The sequence below is a fragment of the Suricata suricatta genome, chromosome 4 (genome assembly GCF_006229205.1).
Source record: "Suricata suricatta isolate VVHF042 chromosome 4, meerkat_22Aug2017_6uvM2_HiC, whole genome shotgun sequence".
Lineage (NCBI taxonomy): Eukaryota > Metazoa > Chordata > Mammalia > Carnivora > Herpestidae > Suricata > Suricata suricatta.
Window position 1 is genome coordinate 157,370,484 of NC_043703.1, and position 20,883 is coordinate 157,391,366.

The window sequence follows — 20,883 nt, forward strand, 5'->3', positions numbered from 1 at the left end:
ATGAGCCGGCCCCCGGCCACGGGGAAAATGCCCGGCGCCCCCGACGCTGTGCCGGGGGACGGGGCGGGCGCCAGCCGCCTGAGGAAGCTGGAGGCGCTGATCCGAGACCCTCGCTCGCCCATCAACGTGGAGAGCCTGCTGGTAGGTGGCCGGGGCCCGGGCGCCTTCCCCGCTGTGCGCGCGCCTGCCCCAGACCCCCCCCTCTGTGCCCACCCGTCCGTGGGAGGGAGGTCTCGGCCCACCCCGCCCAGCTTCCGGCAGCCGGGCCCGGGACGGAGTTCCCGCAGTGGAGACCCACGTTTGATTTCTGGCCTTCTGCCTCCCGGCGCCGGTGTCATCCCCGGCTGCCCCTTCCTTGGAGCCCTGGGAGGGAGCACCCCTCTTCCCCCTTCCTGCGGCGTGGGGGCGCGGGGTCGCAGCACGGGATGCTCTCCCGCAGTCGGGAGTACACCCCACCTGGGGTAGATGGATGACAAAGGGTTCATATGCAACGCCTCGAAACGCGTTGCCCAAGTTCTCTTGCGGGCTCAGTTGTCCTTGAACGCCGATGGTTGCAATGAGTGCGTTTTCATTTCTGGAAATGTGAGCGCCCGCGACGGTTGAGCCGGGAGCCCAGGAATCCGCCTGACTTAGGAGAAGAAATCTCTCCTTTTCATTGTATCTTTCCCAAGGCAGCCCGTGAAATACAAACGGGGGACCGCGTAAAGTCGGCCGGATGGCTCTCGGTTAAGAAAAGGAGTCTGTCTCGCCCAGTTAAAAATGCACCGTAGGCGGGGGTGCCTGTTTCTTACTTTTGTTGGGTTAGACGGCGGTGTTTGCACGGGCGGCTTGATGAGCGTGCAGGGGAGAGGCTGCTTTATGGAGAAAGGGGGCGTGGGTTTGGCCCTGGGGAGGGGAAGAGAGTGGAAAGGGTGCCCCGGGTAGCCCGTGAACGCTGGAGGGCCGGCGTCCGTGCGGCCGGTGCTGGGCTCCCCGCTTCCAGAAACCTGGCGGCGACTCTCCACGCGGGGAAGACGGGGACCCCTCCCCTCCCCGTGGTTACGGACTTTTCTCCAGAAGTCACTGGTTACCCTTTGAGGTTTCTGGAATCCTTTGCCGAGTGACTCAGTGCCGTTTGGCCAAAACGCAGGGACTGAGTGGTGTCTCTCTGGGCAGCGAGCACAAGGTGGTGATGGACCGTCTCCTGTCGGACGCGTTTGGCATCCTCCTCCCCCGATTTCTGTGCGAGGGGCTGGTTGTGAGTTTTCACGGCCCGGGGACCCCCGCTTAGAATCGGGGGGTGTAGGATCGGTGGCAGGAAGGGTGTAACTCTTCTGAGGCCAAAACGGAGACTCCAGGCTTCACTGCCAGCGTTTTCGCTGCTGGTGAAACTTTGACCAAAGGCCAGAAAGTTCAGTTAAAAATAGTACCGCAGATCTCAGGCGTGCATCAGGTTCATATGCAATCCCAGATCGACATTTTTTGCATTTTGCTTTCATTTCTTGGGTCGTAACTGATGTTAATTACAGCCATTCAGGTTATTCTAAGTGATTTATTTATACCTGTAATGTGTTCATTACGTTCCGTTTTTTAAAAAAAGTATTTTCTGAATTATTAAAACGAAGTCTGTTTTTAAAAGTGAAACATTACCCATGTTAGGCCGACAGTTGGGTCCATTCATCTGTGGAGCGCCCAGTCCTGCCAAGACACTTTCCACCTTTATCAAGGTGACGCATTGTTGGCGTAACAGTTGACATCAGAGGCTGCTGACCGGGCACATTTTGCAGTTGCTGTTTTAGTTGATTGAATGTTAAGGTTCTGACTTGAAGTGAGTCTTACCAGGCCAAAAGTTGCCTCTTACCCTCCTTTGGAGCAAGGTTGCAGTGCTTCTGCTGATTGATGAGCTGAAAAAGAAATTTGAACTGTGTTGTAGTAAGTTAGTTTTAAATTACTGTAGTTTATTGTACAAACTAGAATGAGTTCATTTTTTTTCTGGTAACAGAATTTACCATCTTAACCATCTTTAAGCGTACAGTTCAGTGGCATTAATTACATTCTCGTTGTTGTACCCCCCATCACCATGATTCAGTTCATTTCCAGGAATTTTTTATCTTTCTCAACAGAAAGTCATTGAATTAATCTTTACAAGAGTGCTATAAAAACATATTTCTCGGAATAATCATGATATAATGGTTGAGATTCCTTTAAAGACTTGAAGGCTTATGATTTAGTCTGCATGTCACAGTTGATCATTGTTTTACTGAATATGGCGTTTCTTTTGGTTTTATTATAGACCATAAGTATTTTTTCTTAACAGAGAAAAACTTGAGTTATGTAGTCTCATAAAAACACAGCCATAGGTCTTAGTTACTTCATTCAGGAGTTTAGAGAGCACCATTTAAAATTGTGTACTAAGATGACAAAAGTATGAAGATGAAATATACCAGAAGTTACTGTGTAATTATTCTTAGAAGGTAAAACGCTGTAGGAAAAAATGTTACCTGAGATTACATGCAAAGTGCTTAACTCAGTTGTGCTCGTTAATTTAGCTCACTTCTGCTTGTATTTAGCATAGTTAATTGCTTTAAATTTCCTTCAAAAAGGAAAATGATTTTATTGGCAACTCTTTTTTGCTATATAATTTCGAATAAGTGGCATTATAATTTGAATTTGTCATCAGAAGAGTGCTAGCAATCATCAAGCATAGATAAAGCCGGCTTCTAAGACGACTCTGTTAAAAGGCTAAATTCTCTTTTTCTCTCTGCAGAGGCTCCTTGCTTTACACAGGCCCTTAAATTAATCTGAAGAGAGTGTATCCCTTTTGTGTTTGCAGAGTGAGGGCTGCTTGGTGTTATTTAAAAACAGAGTTTTGAGAGAGTTTGTTTCTGTAATACTTTTTTTTTGAGGGGAAGGACTTCAGTGGTGGACTTCATTTTTTTTTGAGGGGAAGGACTTTTGCAGTGTTTGAAACTTTTTGATAAACACCCATGTTTTGTTGTCAGTACTCAGCTTCTCATACTGCTTTTCCAGATAATCTGGTAAAAAGAATTGTACTTTAGCATTATGCTGGAGAGATTTTAGTTTAGTTTTTTTAGTTTGGAATCTTTTTACCCAATATGGGGCTCAAACCCATAACCTCAAGCTCTACCAACTGAGCCAGCCAGGTGCAGCTGGGAGGAGGTCTTTCTTAAGCTCTGTGCTTTGGGTTTTGATGTGTTTTATTTTCTAAAAGAACAAATGGTTATAATCTGTAGAATTCAGGCTTGAGTAAACTCAAGACTGGTGTTGATAGGAAAGGTGATTAAAATTTTATTTATGAACTTGAGTGACTTAGAATACGAAGTGTTTTAATTGATTGATTTTATTATACTGGTAAACTATACGAAAATATTTACCACAGTGCTTAGATTTCGGCTTGGTGCTGGTTATCTGCATAATTATAGCAAAATTTTATGTGTATTTTTTCCCCACTGTGTAATAAATGCAACTATTATAAAGATGTACAAGTGAAGGGGAATAAAAATTGAAAACGTGTTTTTTTTTTTAATTTTTTATGACGATTATTTTTGAGACAGAGAAACAGGCATGAGTGGGGGAGGGGCAGAGAGAGAGAGACACACATACAGAATCCGAAGCAGGCTCCAGACTCTGAGCCGTCGGCACAGAACCCAATGCAGGGCTCGAACTCAGGAGCTGTGAGATCATGACCTGAGCTGAAGTCCGATGCTTTCCCGACTGAGCCATCCAGGCGCCCCTGAAAACTCGTTTTATACATGTTCTTCTTTCGTGAAATTAAAGTTGGGCATCTTTAGCATAAATGGGATTACTTTACTTTAAAACCTGCTTTTTTGGATTGCCTGGGTGGTCAGTTGAGTTAGTTTCCAGCTTCTGCTCAGGTCATGATCTCACAGTGAGTCGTGCTCCGCACTGACAACTCAGAGCCTGGATCCTGCTTCGGATTCTGTGTCTCCCTCTCTTTTTCTGTCCCTCCCATGTCTGTGTGTGTGTGCGCGCATGTGCTTGCTATCTCTCTCTCTCTCTCAAAAATAGATATACTCAAAAAAATCTTTAAAATTTTTTTTAAAAATTTGCATTTTGATGATTATCAAAGAAAATGGATTAGCTGGAGAGGTTTCAAAAGGTAATTTATGGAATTTGCTGTTTAGGTGAAGTTGAGGTGTTTTTGAAAGTACGGGTTCACAGTCTCTCACCCACAGTTTTGCTGTATGTAAAGAACTCTCAAAACCAAGTTTTTGGTTAAAACTTAACTTGATAACATCTGACTTGATCTGATGTTAGAATATTTATAATCAACTGATGTGATGTTAGAATATTTATCATTTCGTCCCTCTTGGTGTAAATAGTAATAGCTTTCCTTGGGGAAATATTAATGTGTTTGATTTCAGGCTGCTACTGCAGACTTACATGTGTATGGTATATGTATTTTATTACCATTCTAAGATCCAAAATATTCTGAATTCATAAACATCTTGCCCCAATATAAGGGTAGTGTAGACTTCTATACATTTTAAATACTGTAGTTGTAAAGAAATTGTGAATACTTATCTTGAAACTGAAGTTGTTTTGGGTGAGTCATGATCCCATAGTTCTCTTTCCCATTTTGAATTCTGAAATATTCTAAACATTAAGAGAATGTAGCACGCAAATATGAATTATGAAGCATAAAAAACATCCATGAAATCACTGCCCAATTTAATGAACAAAACACTAGCGTTTTGAAGTTACTGCTGCTTGATCAGTTTTTCTGCATTTTCACCTGTTAACTTTGAAAGGTTTTTATTATTCCTTTGCTTTATTTTATCGATTAGCACATTTGTATGTTTCCCTAAAAGTACTGTTTAGTTATATGTATTTTTCAACATTAAAAAACGGTTAAAATTTATATAGTGTGTTTTTTTGTGACTTGCTCTTTTCAATCAAAAGTTTTATTTCTAAGATGTACCCACATTGTGGTTTATTCATTTCAGTGCTATGTAAACTGAAGTGTATTGCTACAGTCTATTTGATGGATATTTAGGTTGGTATTTTCTTTTCTGCTGTTACTGACATTGTTGCTGTGAACATCACTGGAGTCCATGTGAAGGACTAGGCTATCTATAGGTTACGGTGTATATTTAGGAGTGGACTTGCTGGGTTTTAAGATAATGCTAGTTTCAACATCACGAGGTAATGGGTAGAGTTTAAATTTCCCCCCAGCATTTTATTATGGAAAATTTCAAAGTATAGTTAAGTTGAAAGAATTGATAGTGAACATCTGTATACTTGTCACCTAATTAATATTTTGCTGTATTTGCTTATTATGTCTATTCCTTTATCCATCTATCAGTACTTTTTTTGTTTTTGATTTATTTGAAGTTGTAGCTATCGATAGCTTGTCCTTTAAATACTTCAGCATGCATTCTTTTTCTTTTCTTTCCTTTTTTCTGTTTTTTAAGTTGGCTTTGTGCCCAGCATGGAGCCCAACGTGGGGCTTGAACTCACCACCCTGAGATTAAGACCTGAGTTGAGATCAGGAGTCTGATGCTTACCTGACTGAGTCACACAGGCGCCCCTGAATAAGTTAAAAAAGTTTTTTTAAAGTACAATCTCCCCCACAATGTGAGGCTTGTACCCGCACCCTCAAGAGCCAGCTCTACCCATTGAGCCAGCCAGGACCCCTAGCAGGCATTTCTTTAAGTAGAGCTCAATATTTGCTTAAGCTTTTTAAAGATGCATACGATGAAATGCACAGATCTTAAGTGTACTATTGATGACTTTTGACAAAAGCACACACCTGTGTAATGCAAATCCATATCAAGATACAGAACATTATTACCAATCCCCAAATTTTCCTTTGATGCCTTTTCAGCTAATTCCACACTCCATTCCCTTAGATTCTATCACTCTTCTGATTTTTTCTTTAGCCTATTGTAGAATGTCATATAAATGGAATCCTATGTAGTGTGTACTCTTTTGTATCTGGCTTATCTAGCTTCACGTAGTTGTTGAGATTTATCCATGTTACGGTGTACATCAGCAGCTTGCTCCTTTCTCATGACTGAGAGCAGTATTCCATTATATGTATAAACCCTAGTCTGTCAGCCATCTCCTGTTAATAGATACCTGGTCTGTTTTTGGCTATATATATAATATACTTTGGCTCTTGTTTTTTTTTTAAGTTTATTTATTTTGAAAGAGCATGAGCAGTGGAGGTACAGAGAGGGGGAGAGAGAGAGAATCCCAAGCAGGCTCTGAATCGCTTCACAAACCATGAGATCATGATCTGAGCTGAAGTCAACAGACACTTAACTGACTGAGCCACCCAGGTGCCCCTATATACTTTGATTCTTAGTAAAACTTGCTGAGAATCATCTTTTATTAAGTCTTTATGAGGACATGTTTTCATTTCCTTTGGGTGAATACCTAGGAATGGATTGGCTAGGTCATAGGATAGGTGTATGTTTAAGAACTGCCAGAGGTAGGTGTGTGGTTAATTTTTAAGAACTGCCAGACTGGGGCACCTGGCTGCTGGTGTAGAGATTATTTAAAAATAAAATCTTAAGGAAAAAGCAAACTTCCAGATCTTTTTCCAAAGTGGTCATATAATTGTACACTCCCACAAATAGTGAATGAGCATTCCAGTTCCTCCTCAACACTGAGTTTTTTATTGTTTGATTTTATTTATTTTTTTAATGTTTATTCTTGAGAGAGAAACAGAGCACGAGCAGGGGTGGGAAAGAGAGGGAGGGAGACAGAATCTGAAGCAGGCTCCAGGCTCCAAGCTGTCAGCACAGAGCCTGACAAGGGGCTTAAACCCATGAACTGTGAGAGCATGACCTGAGCCGAAGTCAGGCACTTAAACTGACTGAGCCACCCAGGCGCCCCAACACTGGTTTTTTTATTTTTTATTTTTTTTAAATTTTAGCCACTTTGTGGGTGGGTAGTGGTATCTCATTGTGATTTTAATTTGTATTTCTCTAATAACTAATGATAATACTTTTTCAGGCACTTACTGACCATTTGTTTACCTTCCTTTGTGAAATATTTGTTCAAATTTTTGCTCATTTAAAAATTTTGGGTTATTAGGGAGCCTGAGTGGCTTAGTTTGTTAAGTGTTGACTCTTGATTTTGGCTCAGGTCATGATCTCACGGTTTGTGGGATTGAGCCCAATGTTGGGTTCCGTGCTGATAGCTGGAGGCTGCATGTGATTCTCTCTCCCTCTCTCCCTGCCCTTCTCCCCCACACTCTCAAAATAAATAAAATACACACTTAAAAAATTTGGGGGTTTCCCCTTTATTTTTATTATTGAGTTACACAGGTTCTTATATATACTATATACAATTCTTCCTCAAATGTGTTTTGCCAATTTTTGCCCCTAGTCTGTGGCATTTTTTTTTTAATCAGAAATGTTTTATGACTGTTGTTTTTTCTAAGAGGCTTGCTATCCCCCTGTTACAAAGATACTCTTTTTGCTTTCTTCTGGAAGTTTTATAGTTTTATGTTTAGGTCTAGGATGCATGTGAAGCCAATTTTAGTGTATGCTGTGAGTTAGGGTTCAAGGTTCATTCCCCTCCCCCCATATTTCCCATAGCCAGTTGTCTAGATTATCCTCTACCATTTTTTTCCAGCTTTGTTGATAGATAACTGACATATAACATTGTATAAGATTAAGGTGTACAGTTGACACACGTATATATTGCCAAGTGTTTACCACAGTAAGGTCACTTAACACATCCTTCACCTCACATATTTACCATGTGGTTGCTGCTGTTTTTGTTAGCATGAGAATATATTAGTTTTTTTAGTAGCAACTTTAAATTAAATTCACCATTAAATTCACCAATTTTTAAAAAATATCTTTTGTGGCACCTGTTGGTTGAGTGTCTGACTTCACCTCAGGTCATGATCTCACAGACTGTGGGTTCGAGCCCTGCTTCGGGCTCTATGCTGACAGCTCAGAGCCTGGAGCCTGCTTCAGAATCTGTCTCCCTCTCTCTCTGCCCCTCGCCTGTTCACTCTCTGTCTCTCAAAATAAAATAAAGACATAAAAAAATTTTTTTTCTTGTTGGATGGCTTCAGTGCCTTTGTCCAAAATGAATTTACTGATAGATAGGTGGATTTTAAATTTTTCTATCTACTGCTTAGTAGCTGCATTAAATTGTTATCTATAGTTCTATTATTTAACTCATGCTCTGTTCATTTATGGGTTCTGTTATTTAACCCACGCTCAGTTTATTTATTCTTTATTTTTAATCTTTTTACTTGAGGGAAATGGGCAGATAGCTATAGTTGAAAGACCTAGAGTTTAGGGGGAAGAAAGATGTAACTCTTTTAATTATAAAATTAACACATTCTTATTGTAGAAAATTTAGGAAATGTATGCATTCAAATAACATATATAGTCTCCCCATATAGAGTTAAATTAACATTTTGGTATAATCTATGTGAAAAATTAAAATACAAAAAAAGTAAAATTACATTGTACTTGTGCTTTGTCTTTTTTTTTTTTTTACACTTAATAATAGAAGCTTTGTGTAATCAAATTTATCAGTCTTCTCACTAAAGAGTGATTTCTGGCTTAGATGTTATTCTTAGGACATCCTCCATCATCAAGATTATGATATTATAAACCTGAATTTTCTTTTAGTACTCTAAGGATTTTATTTTTATTCCATTTGGAATTCTGTTGGAAACTGAAGTAGGGGTACAAAGCTTTTATCAGGAGGTTTGTCTTCAGTATTAGGGCTCCCAAAATAATAATTAGAAGCCTTTGTTTATATCTCTGTATTCCATTTACTTTGCTTTTAAAAGTTTATTTGTTTTGAGAGAGATGGAGAGAGCAGAGAGAGAAGGAGAGAGCATCCCTAGCAGACTCCACGTTCAGTGCAAAGCTGGACGTGGGGCTCAATATCACAACCTGGAGATCATGACCTGAGTCGAAATCAAGAGGGATGCTTAGCCCACTGAGCCCCTCAGGTGCCCCTATATCTTTATATTCTTGTCTTATAACTTTCTAGTTAGAGAATTGGTGCTTGGGAGAAGAGAGAGGGTAATGATTATAGATTTGGTTTTCATTTGGGTGTCTTGAGTTTTTTCATGGAAATATTACTGCAGAACTATACTTAAAAACCCTGTTCTGTGCTGACATTCAAAAACTATATCTCTAAGCTGTTAGTGATAAGGGTTACTGGTGAAGAGAATGTGGAAGATGTAGGGCAGCTTATGGCTTTTGAGAAAACACCCACAAAATATTGTTTTCCATTGGCAAGTTAGCCTGTATATGGAACTTAATATTTAAATTAATGTGAAATCATGATGGCATTTGGGACTCTACTAAAACTGTTTCTTCTTTATCCTTAATTGTAGTTATTCTCTTTCATCGGTACTTTTTTTTCTTTAAAAATATGATTGAATATGGAGATATATTTGTAAATTCTGCAACTGGCAGTCCCAGATGACCCTTGTTCATCTTTTTGGAAAGCATCTGGATCATAATTGTTTGCATTTATTGTGTTTTTTTCTCTTTCTCTCCCCTCCCCCCTTGCTGGCTCACCCTTTCAGTGTGTGTGTGTGTGTGTGTGTGTGTGTGTGTGTCAAAAAGAAAGTATTGAGATTCATTTTTGGTTCATCTTTGATAATATTTTGGGGGAATGTTTCTCTGATTCCAAGAATGATTTTATGGTTTGTCGCTTCATTTTGGTTAAGTTAGGAGTTGTTTGTTCAGATATCTAAAGTGCTTTATAAATTTTTTGTTATAGTTAATTGATCACTTATTCAATATCTGATATCCTTTATTCCCTAAGGGTTTAGACTTTTTTAGTTATAAAGCAACTGATAGAAAATTTTATTTATTTTCAAGAGATTATAGTTTTGGAATGAATTTTTAATAACTTTGTTTTTAGGGGGGTTTTGTATGCCAGGCAAACAAATAGCAGAGCCCCCTCCTGTAGTGCCTTAGAGCAGAACAGGGCTGGCATTGTCTTAATTACCTGCATGATTATGATAAGAAATGCTTAATATACTAAGTGTTGTCTTCTTCTTTTTTTAATGTTTATTTTTGAGAGAGAGAAAGTGCAATCCGGGCAAGGGTGAGCGGAGAGTGGGACCACAGGGGATCCAAATTAAGCTCTGTGCTGACAGCAGGGAACCTGATGTGGGGCCTGAACTCACAAACTTTGAGATCATGACCTGAGCTGAAGTTGGAGGCTTACCTGATTGAGCAATCCAGGCACCCCTTACATGTTTTCTTACATATTTCCTGGTTTTTGAGTTTACCTAACAGAATATAAACTCTTGTAGGACATGTGTCTTTTTTGTCTTCCTATTGTTGTGTCCTGTAAATATTTGTTGAATGAACTAACAATTTGCTTTAGGAGTGATAACCTGTAGAAATAATGTCCCTGCTTAAAGAGATATTGAAGTATTCCCTAAGTAAACATTTTATTATATGTTCCTGTCACTTATTTCTTACTATTTATAGGAAAGAAGATAAGTAAACAGCTGTATATACAAAGAGGGTAAATTTAAATGGTGGAATTAATTGGAGGTCATGCAGGAAAGGGGAGTTAACGATTTGGACATTTTCTGGATTGTGGTGAAACAATTTGTTTGGGAAAGGATTTAAGCTAACTTTATTCAGTATTTTAGGTGAAGTTAAAGACTCTTCATGTGGGCTGCATAGCCTTTATCATTTATTATGTTTCTTATGTTTCTCCTACCCCCTAACTTTTCTTAACGGTAAAATATATTCAATTCGTTCTTACATACCTAGGTGATACTTATGTTGAAACAGTGTTCATGAGTAAGGGCAGATGAAATGTTGGTGAGTGTGTTCACAGGGTGAAATTCTTTAAAATGATATATTGGCCATTATAAATAGTAAAGGCAGCATTGATTAACAAAATTAAAAGGAAACCAAAGGGCATGAGATATTTTGATCAGGGAGTCAGACTTCATTCACAAGTCACTTACGAATGAATGTTTGAAAAATTGCCAGATATTGTCAAGCATTCTGATTATTAGCATTTGTATTTTGTTTTAAAATGTTTGTGGCTTATAATAATCTGTTCTTCAATAAACCCAAATGCTTGATTTTTGTTGTTCCCTTTGCATTGTATTTAAAACAGCCATAGAAAAAAGACAATGTAGAGTATGGTTTTTCTTCTGTGTCTAATGGTAGCCATCATTTAGCAAAGGAGAGCAATATATAGTATCTTGTTTGTAGTCAATCCTTGATAATTGTTGGTTGAATGATAAATACAGGCTGCAGATGTAGTGCAGTTGATAAAACGTGTTTCAGTCTCTTATTTGCTCTTAGAATAAGCTGTGAAATAAAAGTCTGGCAGTTGAGAATAGTCAACAGGTGTTGGACATAGGTATCGTTTACTAGATTTATTAGTTCTTTTTATTGAGGTATAATTTACATAGCCTAAGACCCACCCATTTGTAAGTATACAGTGTACTGATTTTCAGTAAATTTATGGAGTTGTGCAAACATTATCTCAATCCATTTTCATTAACCCCCCAGAATTTCCTTGAGCATGTTTACAGTCAGCCCTTTCTCCCAGGGAAGTCAGCCACTGATGTGTTTTTTGTGTCTGTAAATTTTTCTTTTTTTGGAAATTTCATACAAGTGGAGTCATACAATATGCAGTCATTTATTCTGGTTTCCTCGACTTAGCGCAACATTTTTGAGGTTTATCTGTGTTGGAGCATATATTAGTATTTTGTTTTTTTTTTTTTAAGTTTATTTATTTTCAGGGAGGGGAAGGGGCAGAGAGAGGGAGCCACCCCGGCACCCCAGTAATTTGTTCTTTTTAATTTCTGACTAATATTCCATGTATAGATATGCCATCTTTTGTTTAGGAATTCACCATTTGTGTAGACATGTGTTTTTATTTCTCTTGGCTAGATTTTAAGGAGTTGGATTGCTAGGTCATATGGTATGTATGCTTAATGTTTTCTTTGTATTTTTCTTCTTTTATGCTTGATCTTTTTTTTTTTTTTTAGGTTTATTTATTTATTTTGAGGAGGGGAGCTTGAATGAGCAGGACAGAGACAGAGAAAGAGGGAGAAGAGAATCCCAAGCAGGCTCCATACTGTTAAGGCAGAGCCTGATGCAGGGCTTGAACTTATGAATTGGGAGATCATGCCATGCCATGAGCCAAAATTGAGGTGGATGCTTAACTGACTGAGCTACCCAGATGCCCCTCTCATGCATAAACTGTTAAGAAGCTCAGAAAATTTCCAAAGTGGTATACAGTTTTCCATTCTTACCAGCCATGTATGAGGGTTCTAGTCTATCCAGATGTTCAGAGGATACTTGGTATTGCCTGTCTTTGTGATGATAACCAGTAACCATGATAGTGCATTTTATTTACTAATGGTAAATGATGCTGAGCACTGCTTCATGTGCTTGTTAGTTTTGTTTTTTAAAATTTTACTAAGGTATCATGAGTATGCTCTAGTAAAAGGAGTTTCATTTTATATCCCACCGGCCAATTTCAGTGTTTAAAAATAGAATACAAATGCGTACAGATCAGAGCCCTTTATAGATGGGATTAGCCTACTAACTAGTGTCTCCACATGTAAGGCCCAATTAATACTAAGCATTTTTTTTTTCTGTTTAAACTTTGTTGTGGTACCTTTTGCTTCCAAGTAATGAATGAGTCTTGCTGAGCTGAATAGGCCCTGATAATGACAGTGAAGTCGCTACTAGTTGAGTTATTTGTAAGCTTACAGATCAAGTTGAAGTACTTCTGACTTAAAATGTATGGCCTTTGATTGTTTCTTCATTCTGCTTTGTGGTGATATTTTCTTTTTTATTTTTTTGGATTATTTTGAGCATCTTGAGTAAGCTTATAAACAGATTTCTTTCATATTGACTCAACATTCACTTTATAGACCTTTCTGTTTTACATAAAAATTAAGAAAAAACAACAGCAATTCTTTGAGCTCTTGGGTCGCTCAGTCAGTTGAGCATCTGATGTCAGCTTGAGGTCATGATCTCACAGTTTGTGAGATTGAGCCCTGCATCAGGCTCTGTGCTGACAGCTCAGAGCCTGGAGCCCACTTTCGAGTTCTGTGCCTCCCTCTCTCTCTGCCCCTTCCCTGCTCATGCTGTCTCTCTCAAAAACAAATAAACATTAAGAAATAAAAACAGTTCTTAGTATTAATTTTGTAAGTTGATTCCTAGGAGAGTGGGTGACTGGTATTTTAAACACTGTGTTCCACTTCACTTTTGGCCTATACTTTTCAGTACCTGTCTGAATTTAACGTACAGATATAAATGTTACTTCTTTCTTGTTCATAGGTGGCATTGGATATTGACTTGTGGGATTAAATTATGAGCAGAGTTTTGGAATTTAACCATCTTTTCAGATGTAAAAGTAGTTGCCATATTTGTGATATTCTGTATCATGATATGACCCTACAGTTTGCCTTGTGTTTCAGTATGATTCCTTAAGGGATCATTCTAAAAGTGTGCTTACTGAAGTAGAAGTTTTTTGTTCAGCTTTAGTTTAGATAGTATTTTTTGAGTTTTTATTAAAAATAACTCCATATGGGACTTCTTCGAGCAGAAAGGAAAATTTAGGATATAATTGTTTTAGTATTTGATACTTTAATTTATTAGGCATGATTTTTAAAAATTTTGATTGTAGTGATAATCATTTTTCTAAAAGGAAAGTGCACTGCCACGAACTTTGAGGCCTGCAAGATGTAGTGAAATGTATTTTTGTATATTGAAACCTTTGCAGAAATATTTCAAGTATTAAATGTGTAAATATCAGTATGATTTTGAAAAATTTTACCTTTTTGGGATAATTTACAGGGTCATAGTTTGTAGTAATTGGGACTTTTATATGCATGTATATGGCCAATTTTATTGTATTACATAGTGAATAATATTCAAGTTGAAGTTGAATGGTTAAAAATGTGTTGTGATTGACCAATTTGCCTGTGTTGAAAGAGTCAGATTAAAAAAATTTTTTTGTTTAAATCAGATTTTTTTTTAAGGGCCACTAACTGGTCATACAATCAGCATATGTTGGAATTAGTAAAGATTAAAGGAAAATATATCCAACTTCTTATTTTCTTTCAGAGAAATTAGGTATCAAGTCAGAAATTAGGGAGAGTTCATGCAAATTTAAAGTTAATGTTGATAACCATATTGTAGCTATTTTAAATTTAGCAAAATTTGTCTGGAGTCAATAGAATATTTGGAGTTGCTTTTAAGTATCTTAAACAGGAACTTTGACTTTTTGTATTGGCTTCTCAATTATGTTATTTCTCAAAATATAATCACTGAAATTAATATGCAGATGAAATGATGATGAACTGTTCTCTGAACTTTAGATGCATCAGCATGAAACAGTGTGTCTTACAATTTTTTTAAAAAGGAAGTTTTAGTTTAGTAATGCATTTACAAAAATTTTCCTGCTGGATTAAAGTAAAAAGGAAATACATAGATATAGATATATCTGGAAATTTAAAAACAATACCAATACAGTTTATGTCTTGGTTCTTATAGGTCATTTTCTAATTTATATCAGCTAAATCCAATAGCTAAGGCAATGGTTTAAACATCTTCTTTTTAAAACAAGAGATCTTTAGAAATAATGATGCGTGGGGTGCCTGGGCGGCTCAGTCTGTTGAGCATCTGACTATTGATTCTGGCTCAGATCATGGTCTGTGGTTTGTGAATTTAAGCCCCACATTGAGCTCTGTGCTGACATTGCAGAGCTTGCTTGGGATTCTCTCTCTCCCTCTGTCTCTGCTCTTCCTCCCCATTGCCTCCAGTGAATAAATAAACTTAAAAACATAAAAATTACTGATACCTGCTTACAACCCCCAGACATTCTAATGTAACAGGTATGTAATGTGACCTGGAGATACCAGGAGTTTTAAAAGTTTCACAGATGATTCTCAAGTGCAGGAAAACATGGGAACCACTGAGCTGAGAGGTGCAATATTGTAATTTAAAGATTGGTAGAGAGAGCACTTGGGTCCAAAATGTGTCTGAGAAAAGGAGAATACTTATTTCTTATTTTTCCTTTACTTTTTGGATAAAGCCAGAAAGTCAGAATTATCTGATGGAAGCCAGAATCACACCCAGGGTACTTGGTAGAAATGGTGTCAGATCCTCTGATTTAGAGTGGTCTGAGGTGGGGGCAGTAATTTGCATGTAAAAAGCATCTCTGGTGGTTCGATGCCGCCATCAAAGTTTGAGAAACTTGTAGGTGTTGCTTCTTTTACTAACTTGACAAAACCAAAATCAAATAATCAAGATCTCTTTGGCACACAGAATTGTATATGTGGAAAAGGCTAGTGAATGGAGAGATGCCAATTTTCTGAAATATCGAGGGTCATCACATTTTCTGTCTTCTCTTAGGGCTCCATAGGAATCAGACCAAGGTTTTTCTTTTTCTTATTTTAGAAGGAAATTAATTTGTTTTGCTGAGCTTTTCTGAAGGGAGAATCAGACAAGATAGACCAAATAGAAATGAAAAACAACTTTTATTGTGGTAAAATATACACTGTATAAAATTACAATGTAGGGATGTTATTACATCATACCCTTTCATGAGAAATGTAGTCTACAGAGACTTATTGGCTTGGAAAATACATAATTTTTACATTTCACATTTAATAAATGGCAACAGGGAAATTAGTGACAGCCTGTTTTATCACTGATAGTGATTTCATTCAGAAAGAAAAATTTCACTAGAAATGTATGGTCCTTCAGAGCATAGCATCTAAAACAGCATGCTGTATCTGTGAATGTGCCTGTTGTTTAAAAGAATCATTAAAGCATACAAAGATTATTTTATGGTCCCTTTAAAAGTAAGCAAGAAATAAAACGTAAAATATTCAAAATCTTAAACTTTTGAAATCTCATTTTCAGAGCAGCCTTCAGTTTATTGGTTATATTATGTAACAGTCATATTAACATGTTACTGTTTAGATATTTCTACATGCATATTCTTTGCAATTATGTCTCTTCACATCATTGAAAATTAGAGAAAACCAAACAATTCATACATAGTGGATAAGTTGCCACATTTTTCATTCTCTTCAGCATTCTATAGCAGACTTCCTCTTGTGTGTCTTTTAATTTTGGTGGATAAGGAGTATGTAAGTATTTTAGAAATTTTTTATTGATTTTTGTGATAATAGTTACAGCTATAAGAGGAATGGCAGTTGTGATTTTTGTCTTTTTTTTTTAGTATTCGAAATCCTTAGCAGCTTTTTATAGATTCTATTTTGTTTTTTATTCTCAAACTTTTATTTATTTATTTTTGTTTTTTTTAATAGTTTATTATCAAATTGGTTTCCATCTAACACCCAGTGCTTCTCCCCCACAAGTGCCCCCCACCATGACCATCACCCCCCGCTTCCTTCCCTCTCCCCCTTCAGTCTATGGTTCGTTTTCAGTATTCAGTAGTCTCCCATGATCTGTGTCCCTCACTCTCCCCAGCTCTCTTTCCTCCTTCCTCTTACCATGGTCCCCTGCCAGGTCTCTCCTGTTAGACCTATGAGTGTAAACATATGGTATCCTTCTCTGCCTGACTTATTTCGCTTAGCATGACACCCTCGAGGTCCATCCACTTTGCTACAAATGGCCATATTTCATTCTTCCTCATTGCCGTGTAGTACTCCATTGTATATATATATATATACCACATCTTCTTGATCCATTCATCAGGTGATGGACATTTAGGCTCTTTCCATGATTTGGCTATTGTAGAAAGTGCCGCTACGAACATTGGGGTACATGTGCTCCTATGCATCAGCACTTCTGTATTCTTTGGGTAAATCCCTATCAATGCTGTTGCTGGGTCATAGGGGAGTTCTCTCGATAGTTTTTTGAGGAGCCTCCACATCCACACTGGTTTCCAGAGCAGCTGCACCAGTTTACATTCCCACCAACAGTGTAGGAGGGTGCCTGTTTCTCCACACTCTCACCAGCATATAGATTCTATTTTGTAGTTAATAAAATTGTACACTCTTGTGGTCAAGGCAATATTAATATTTATGAGACTATAGAGTGACACATAGTATCTTTAAAGCTCTAAACATCTATGGCAGTTTGTACTTTAAAATGTATCTATCCTTTCCAAATTATTACTGAATAGATAACTAAAATGTGAAACAAATCTGAAACTGGGCGGTCCTTCTTTCACTGACTAATACACTTCTGCAGTGATCTTTAAAAGTTTGTTACAAGTGGGGCACCTGGCTGGCGTGGGGTGTGGGTCTTTTGATCTGGGGTTTGTAGGTTCTAGTCCCATGTTGGGTGTAGAGATTACTTTAAAACCTTAAAAAAAAGTTTGCTTCATGTGATTTATTAACATTTCATTGGAAGTATTTTTTCAATTTAGAAACATCTTGTAATCTGTTCATTAGAATCCTATTTTATAATACCTTCGTGTTGAACAGGATGTTCTAGCATTCCTAAAAACTTAGCAGAATGTGATTTAATTTGAGACTTCGTGATTTGTGATATCATGTCCATGTTGAAGCAGTTCTGAGGCATTAATTCAGTTATAGCTATGGGATGTATATTTCATGATTGCAACATTTAAAATTAGAATATGAGTGTGTTTTGTTAATGTTGTTATCTTCTGGCTAAAGAAGAATTTAGTCATAAAAGCAAGTTGTTTACATTATAGAAGAATGAGAAAACTCACCCAAAGGATTTGCTGATAGTTCTGAAAGACAGTTTATGCAAGTTTTTTCCATAGAAGCATATTTTTTATAAAAAAGGGAAGCTGTAAAATTAAAAATTTTGAGGGCATTACTGAAAACAGGTTTTCCATATTGAAGACATTTCCAGAATAGAACACGGGATGATACAAATAAAACTAAATTTAGAACTAATTAAAGGAAACTCTAGAAAAAATTGGCTTATGATATTTCCTACAGAGGGAAGCTGTAAGTAAGACACTGAATACATTTTTAACAAGATAATTACCCAGTTTTTGGAGGAATGTTAGTATGAGGGGATTTTATAACTTTTATCATAGGTAAGTTCATCTTTTAAGATAATATGGAGAATGTAAGTTGCTGGCATAATATTTTACTATGCTACTTTTTTTCTTCTTATAAACAGAATTGTCCAGTCTGGTTCAAGTTATAACAGATCTGTGAAATGAAAGTGTAAGAATCTGAAAAGCAGCATACTTATTTCAGATAAATTTTGTAAGCAAAATTCCATTAAAATAACTTTATAAAATGGATCTCGTTTAACCTGTATTAATATATGAAAAATCAAATTAATTGTTTTCCTTAAGGATTTTTTGTTTAAGGTATTAAAGGATGTTTTTGATTAAGATAGTAAAGGTGAAAAAAAATAGGGATATGCCTTGATTATTTTCAAATGTTTTTTTACTGGATTTAGGGTCAGAAGAGCTAAGACTGGTATTGATTTATTAGATGTTTTAGTAATTATTTTCTTAACTGATAATTTATAAGACCATATCTGTCTTCCTCAAGGAGATGTGAAGATTAAGTTCAGTGGGAAACTACTTCTCATTTTAGCATTATGTAAACTGTGCAGAACTTAAGATTTTTTTTTTATAGACAGTTGAATTATCTGTAAGATAGACTAAGCTATATATAACTGTCTTCAGAAAGGTATGTGCAAACAGAATCAGTTTCCTGATGTCAGCCTGTTTTCCCCCCAAATGGTAGCACATTATTTGGCACATATTAGGTTCTCTTAAGTATCAAATCACTGAATAAAAATTAGCGTATTTATTTTTTAATTTCACTGAGGATTATTAGTTTCATTTGGGTGAATACTCGTGTATATTCCTTTTTTGGCTTATTGTATTCCAGGTGTCATTTTTTTTGGCTAAGGTTTATTCCTTTAGAGTAGGTATGCTACTGAATTATGAAAATAGAGTTTGGTGTTCTTCTGTGATGTTAAATTTCAGAAATCCCAATATATAAATACTAGGAAGAGTCAGGACAAAATTTTTAAACCCTCGCGTTGTTCACTTGCAAAAGTGTTTTTTAAATAAGGTTTAAAAGAGCATTTGAGTTTTATTGGTTGTTTTTAATCTGTGGCTTGAATTTAGCAACTTTGTTCCTACTTTTAGTGACAAAAGTGAGCTTAGAAACAGCTACCAGAATGGTGTGAAAGATGTAAAATGCAGGTATCTGGTATTACCTCTGATACAGATTCTGGTCCTTAAGTATACCAGGATAATTATAATTTTGTCATATAGGAAAATACATGCAAGTAGCATAATAATATGTGTTACCATTCTGTATTGATGGCTACTATCATTGGTAACTGTTTAATTTGCGTGGATCATCTGATTTTCAAAGCTGATTTTACAGTAGGTCTGGCTAACAGAGTGAGGTCTTATTACATAAGTCTGTTAGCAACTTTTTATGAACTTCATTGAATAATAATTTGTATTTTCATAGACTAGGAAAAACTGAATTAGTATCCAGGCATAATTAAAATGAATATGGGGAGACGCCCATATGGGAGTAGCCTCTGTTATGATAATGCATTGTATACTTTCCCTGTTGTGGCCTTTATGAATTAGGAAATGAATTTTACCTACTTCTATTTTTTTTTATATCTCAGTGTTTTTTTTCTTAGACTTCAGTGTAAACTGGTTTTCTTTTCTTTTCTTTTTTTTTTTTTAAATAATCTCTACATCTGGGGTGGCTGGGTGGCTCAGTTGGTTAAGTGACTGACTTCAGCTCAGGTCATGATCTTACGGGTTTGTGAGTTTGAGCCCCGCATTGGGCTCTGTGCTGACAGCTCAGAGCCTGGAGCCTGCTTCTGATTCTGTGTTTCCCTCTTCCTCTGACCCTCCCCCTCTCACACTCTATGTCTCTCTCTCTCTCTCAAAAATAAATAACGCTAAAAAAAATTAAAAAAAAAAATCTCTACATCTAGTGTGGGGCTCAAACTCACAACCTGGAGATAAGAGTCGCACACTCCACTGACCGAGCCAGCCTGGCGCCTCTAGCAGGGAAGAGTCCTGATGAGGCTTCTGACTCACAGATGATGGGCTTTGGGGAAATCTATCTTCTGAGATGTGAAAAGGAAGAGAGTTAGCAGGACCAGAGAGAGAGGCATCCTTTTGCCCATAAATTAATGTACCGTGTTCTTTTGTTTATACTCTCTGCCTCAGCCTTTACTGGGAATTTTCCCTCTCATTCTCTGCTTTGTCAACTTACAGAAAACCAAACAAAACAAACTTCATTTTTTAAAATTGCAAAAGTAAAACATGCCTCTTTTAAAAACTAAAACTGCAGAATATACAAGTTCTCTCTTAGCTCTTTCTTCTTGACCTCAGTCTTCTGAAACAACTACTTAAAATTTTTTTTTTGAATTTTTATTTACTTTTGAGAGAGAGAGAGAGAGACAGACAGACAGACAGACAGACAGTGCAAGTGGGAGAGGAACAGACAGAGGGAGACACAGAATCTGAAGACAGGCTTCAGGCTCTGAGCTGAAGTTGGATGCTTAACCGACTGAGTCACCCAGGTGCCCCTGAACAACTACTTTAGAACACATCAGTGTGTCACTTTAGTTGTGCCTATAACAGTATACTGGTGTATCTTTTTCCTTTTTTTTCCTGCATAAAAAACATGAATACTTACAGGGTTTTTTTTTTTGGTAAATAAAATGCAACTATATCATATCTATTGTGTTGTACTGGTTTTTTTTTTTTTTCCTATTTATTTGGAAGCCAACCAGTCAGAACCTGTAATTCATCCAGTTCTTTTAAGGAGTATTCCATTGTCTGGATTTGCCATAATTCTTACTTTTTTATTAAAAATATTTTTAAAACTTTATTTAGAGAGAGCGCTTTCATGGAATCATGAGATCATGACCTGAGCTGAAATTAAAAGAGTTGGACGCTTAACTGACT

General features: G+C 37.1%; 1 protein-coding gene across 2 annotated transcripts in view; it reads left to right on the forward strand.

Annotated features, from left to right (window-relative positions):
- The window catches only part of ROCK2 (Rho associated coiled-coil containing protein kinase 2), a 133,776-nt gene continuing 112,893 nt past the window's right edge, over positions 1-20,883 (forward strand). For both annotated transcript variants that reach the window (XM_029938291.1, XM_029938290.1), the window contains exon 1: positions 1-141. In XM_029938291.1, the coding sequence (XP_029794151.1) occupies positions 1-141 (141 nt within the window). The remainder of the gene's footprint in view (positions 142-20,883) is intronic.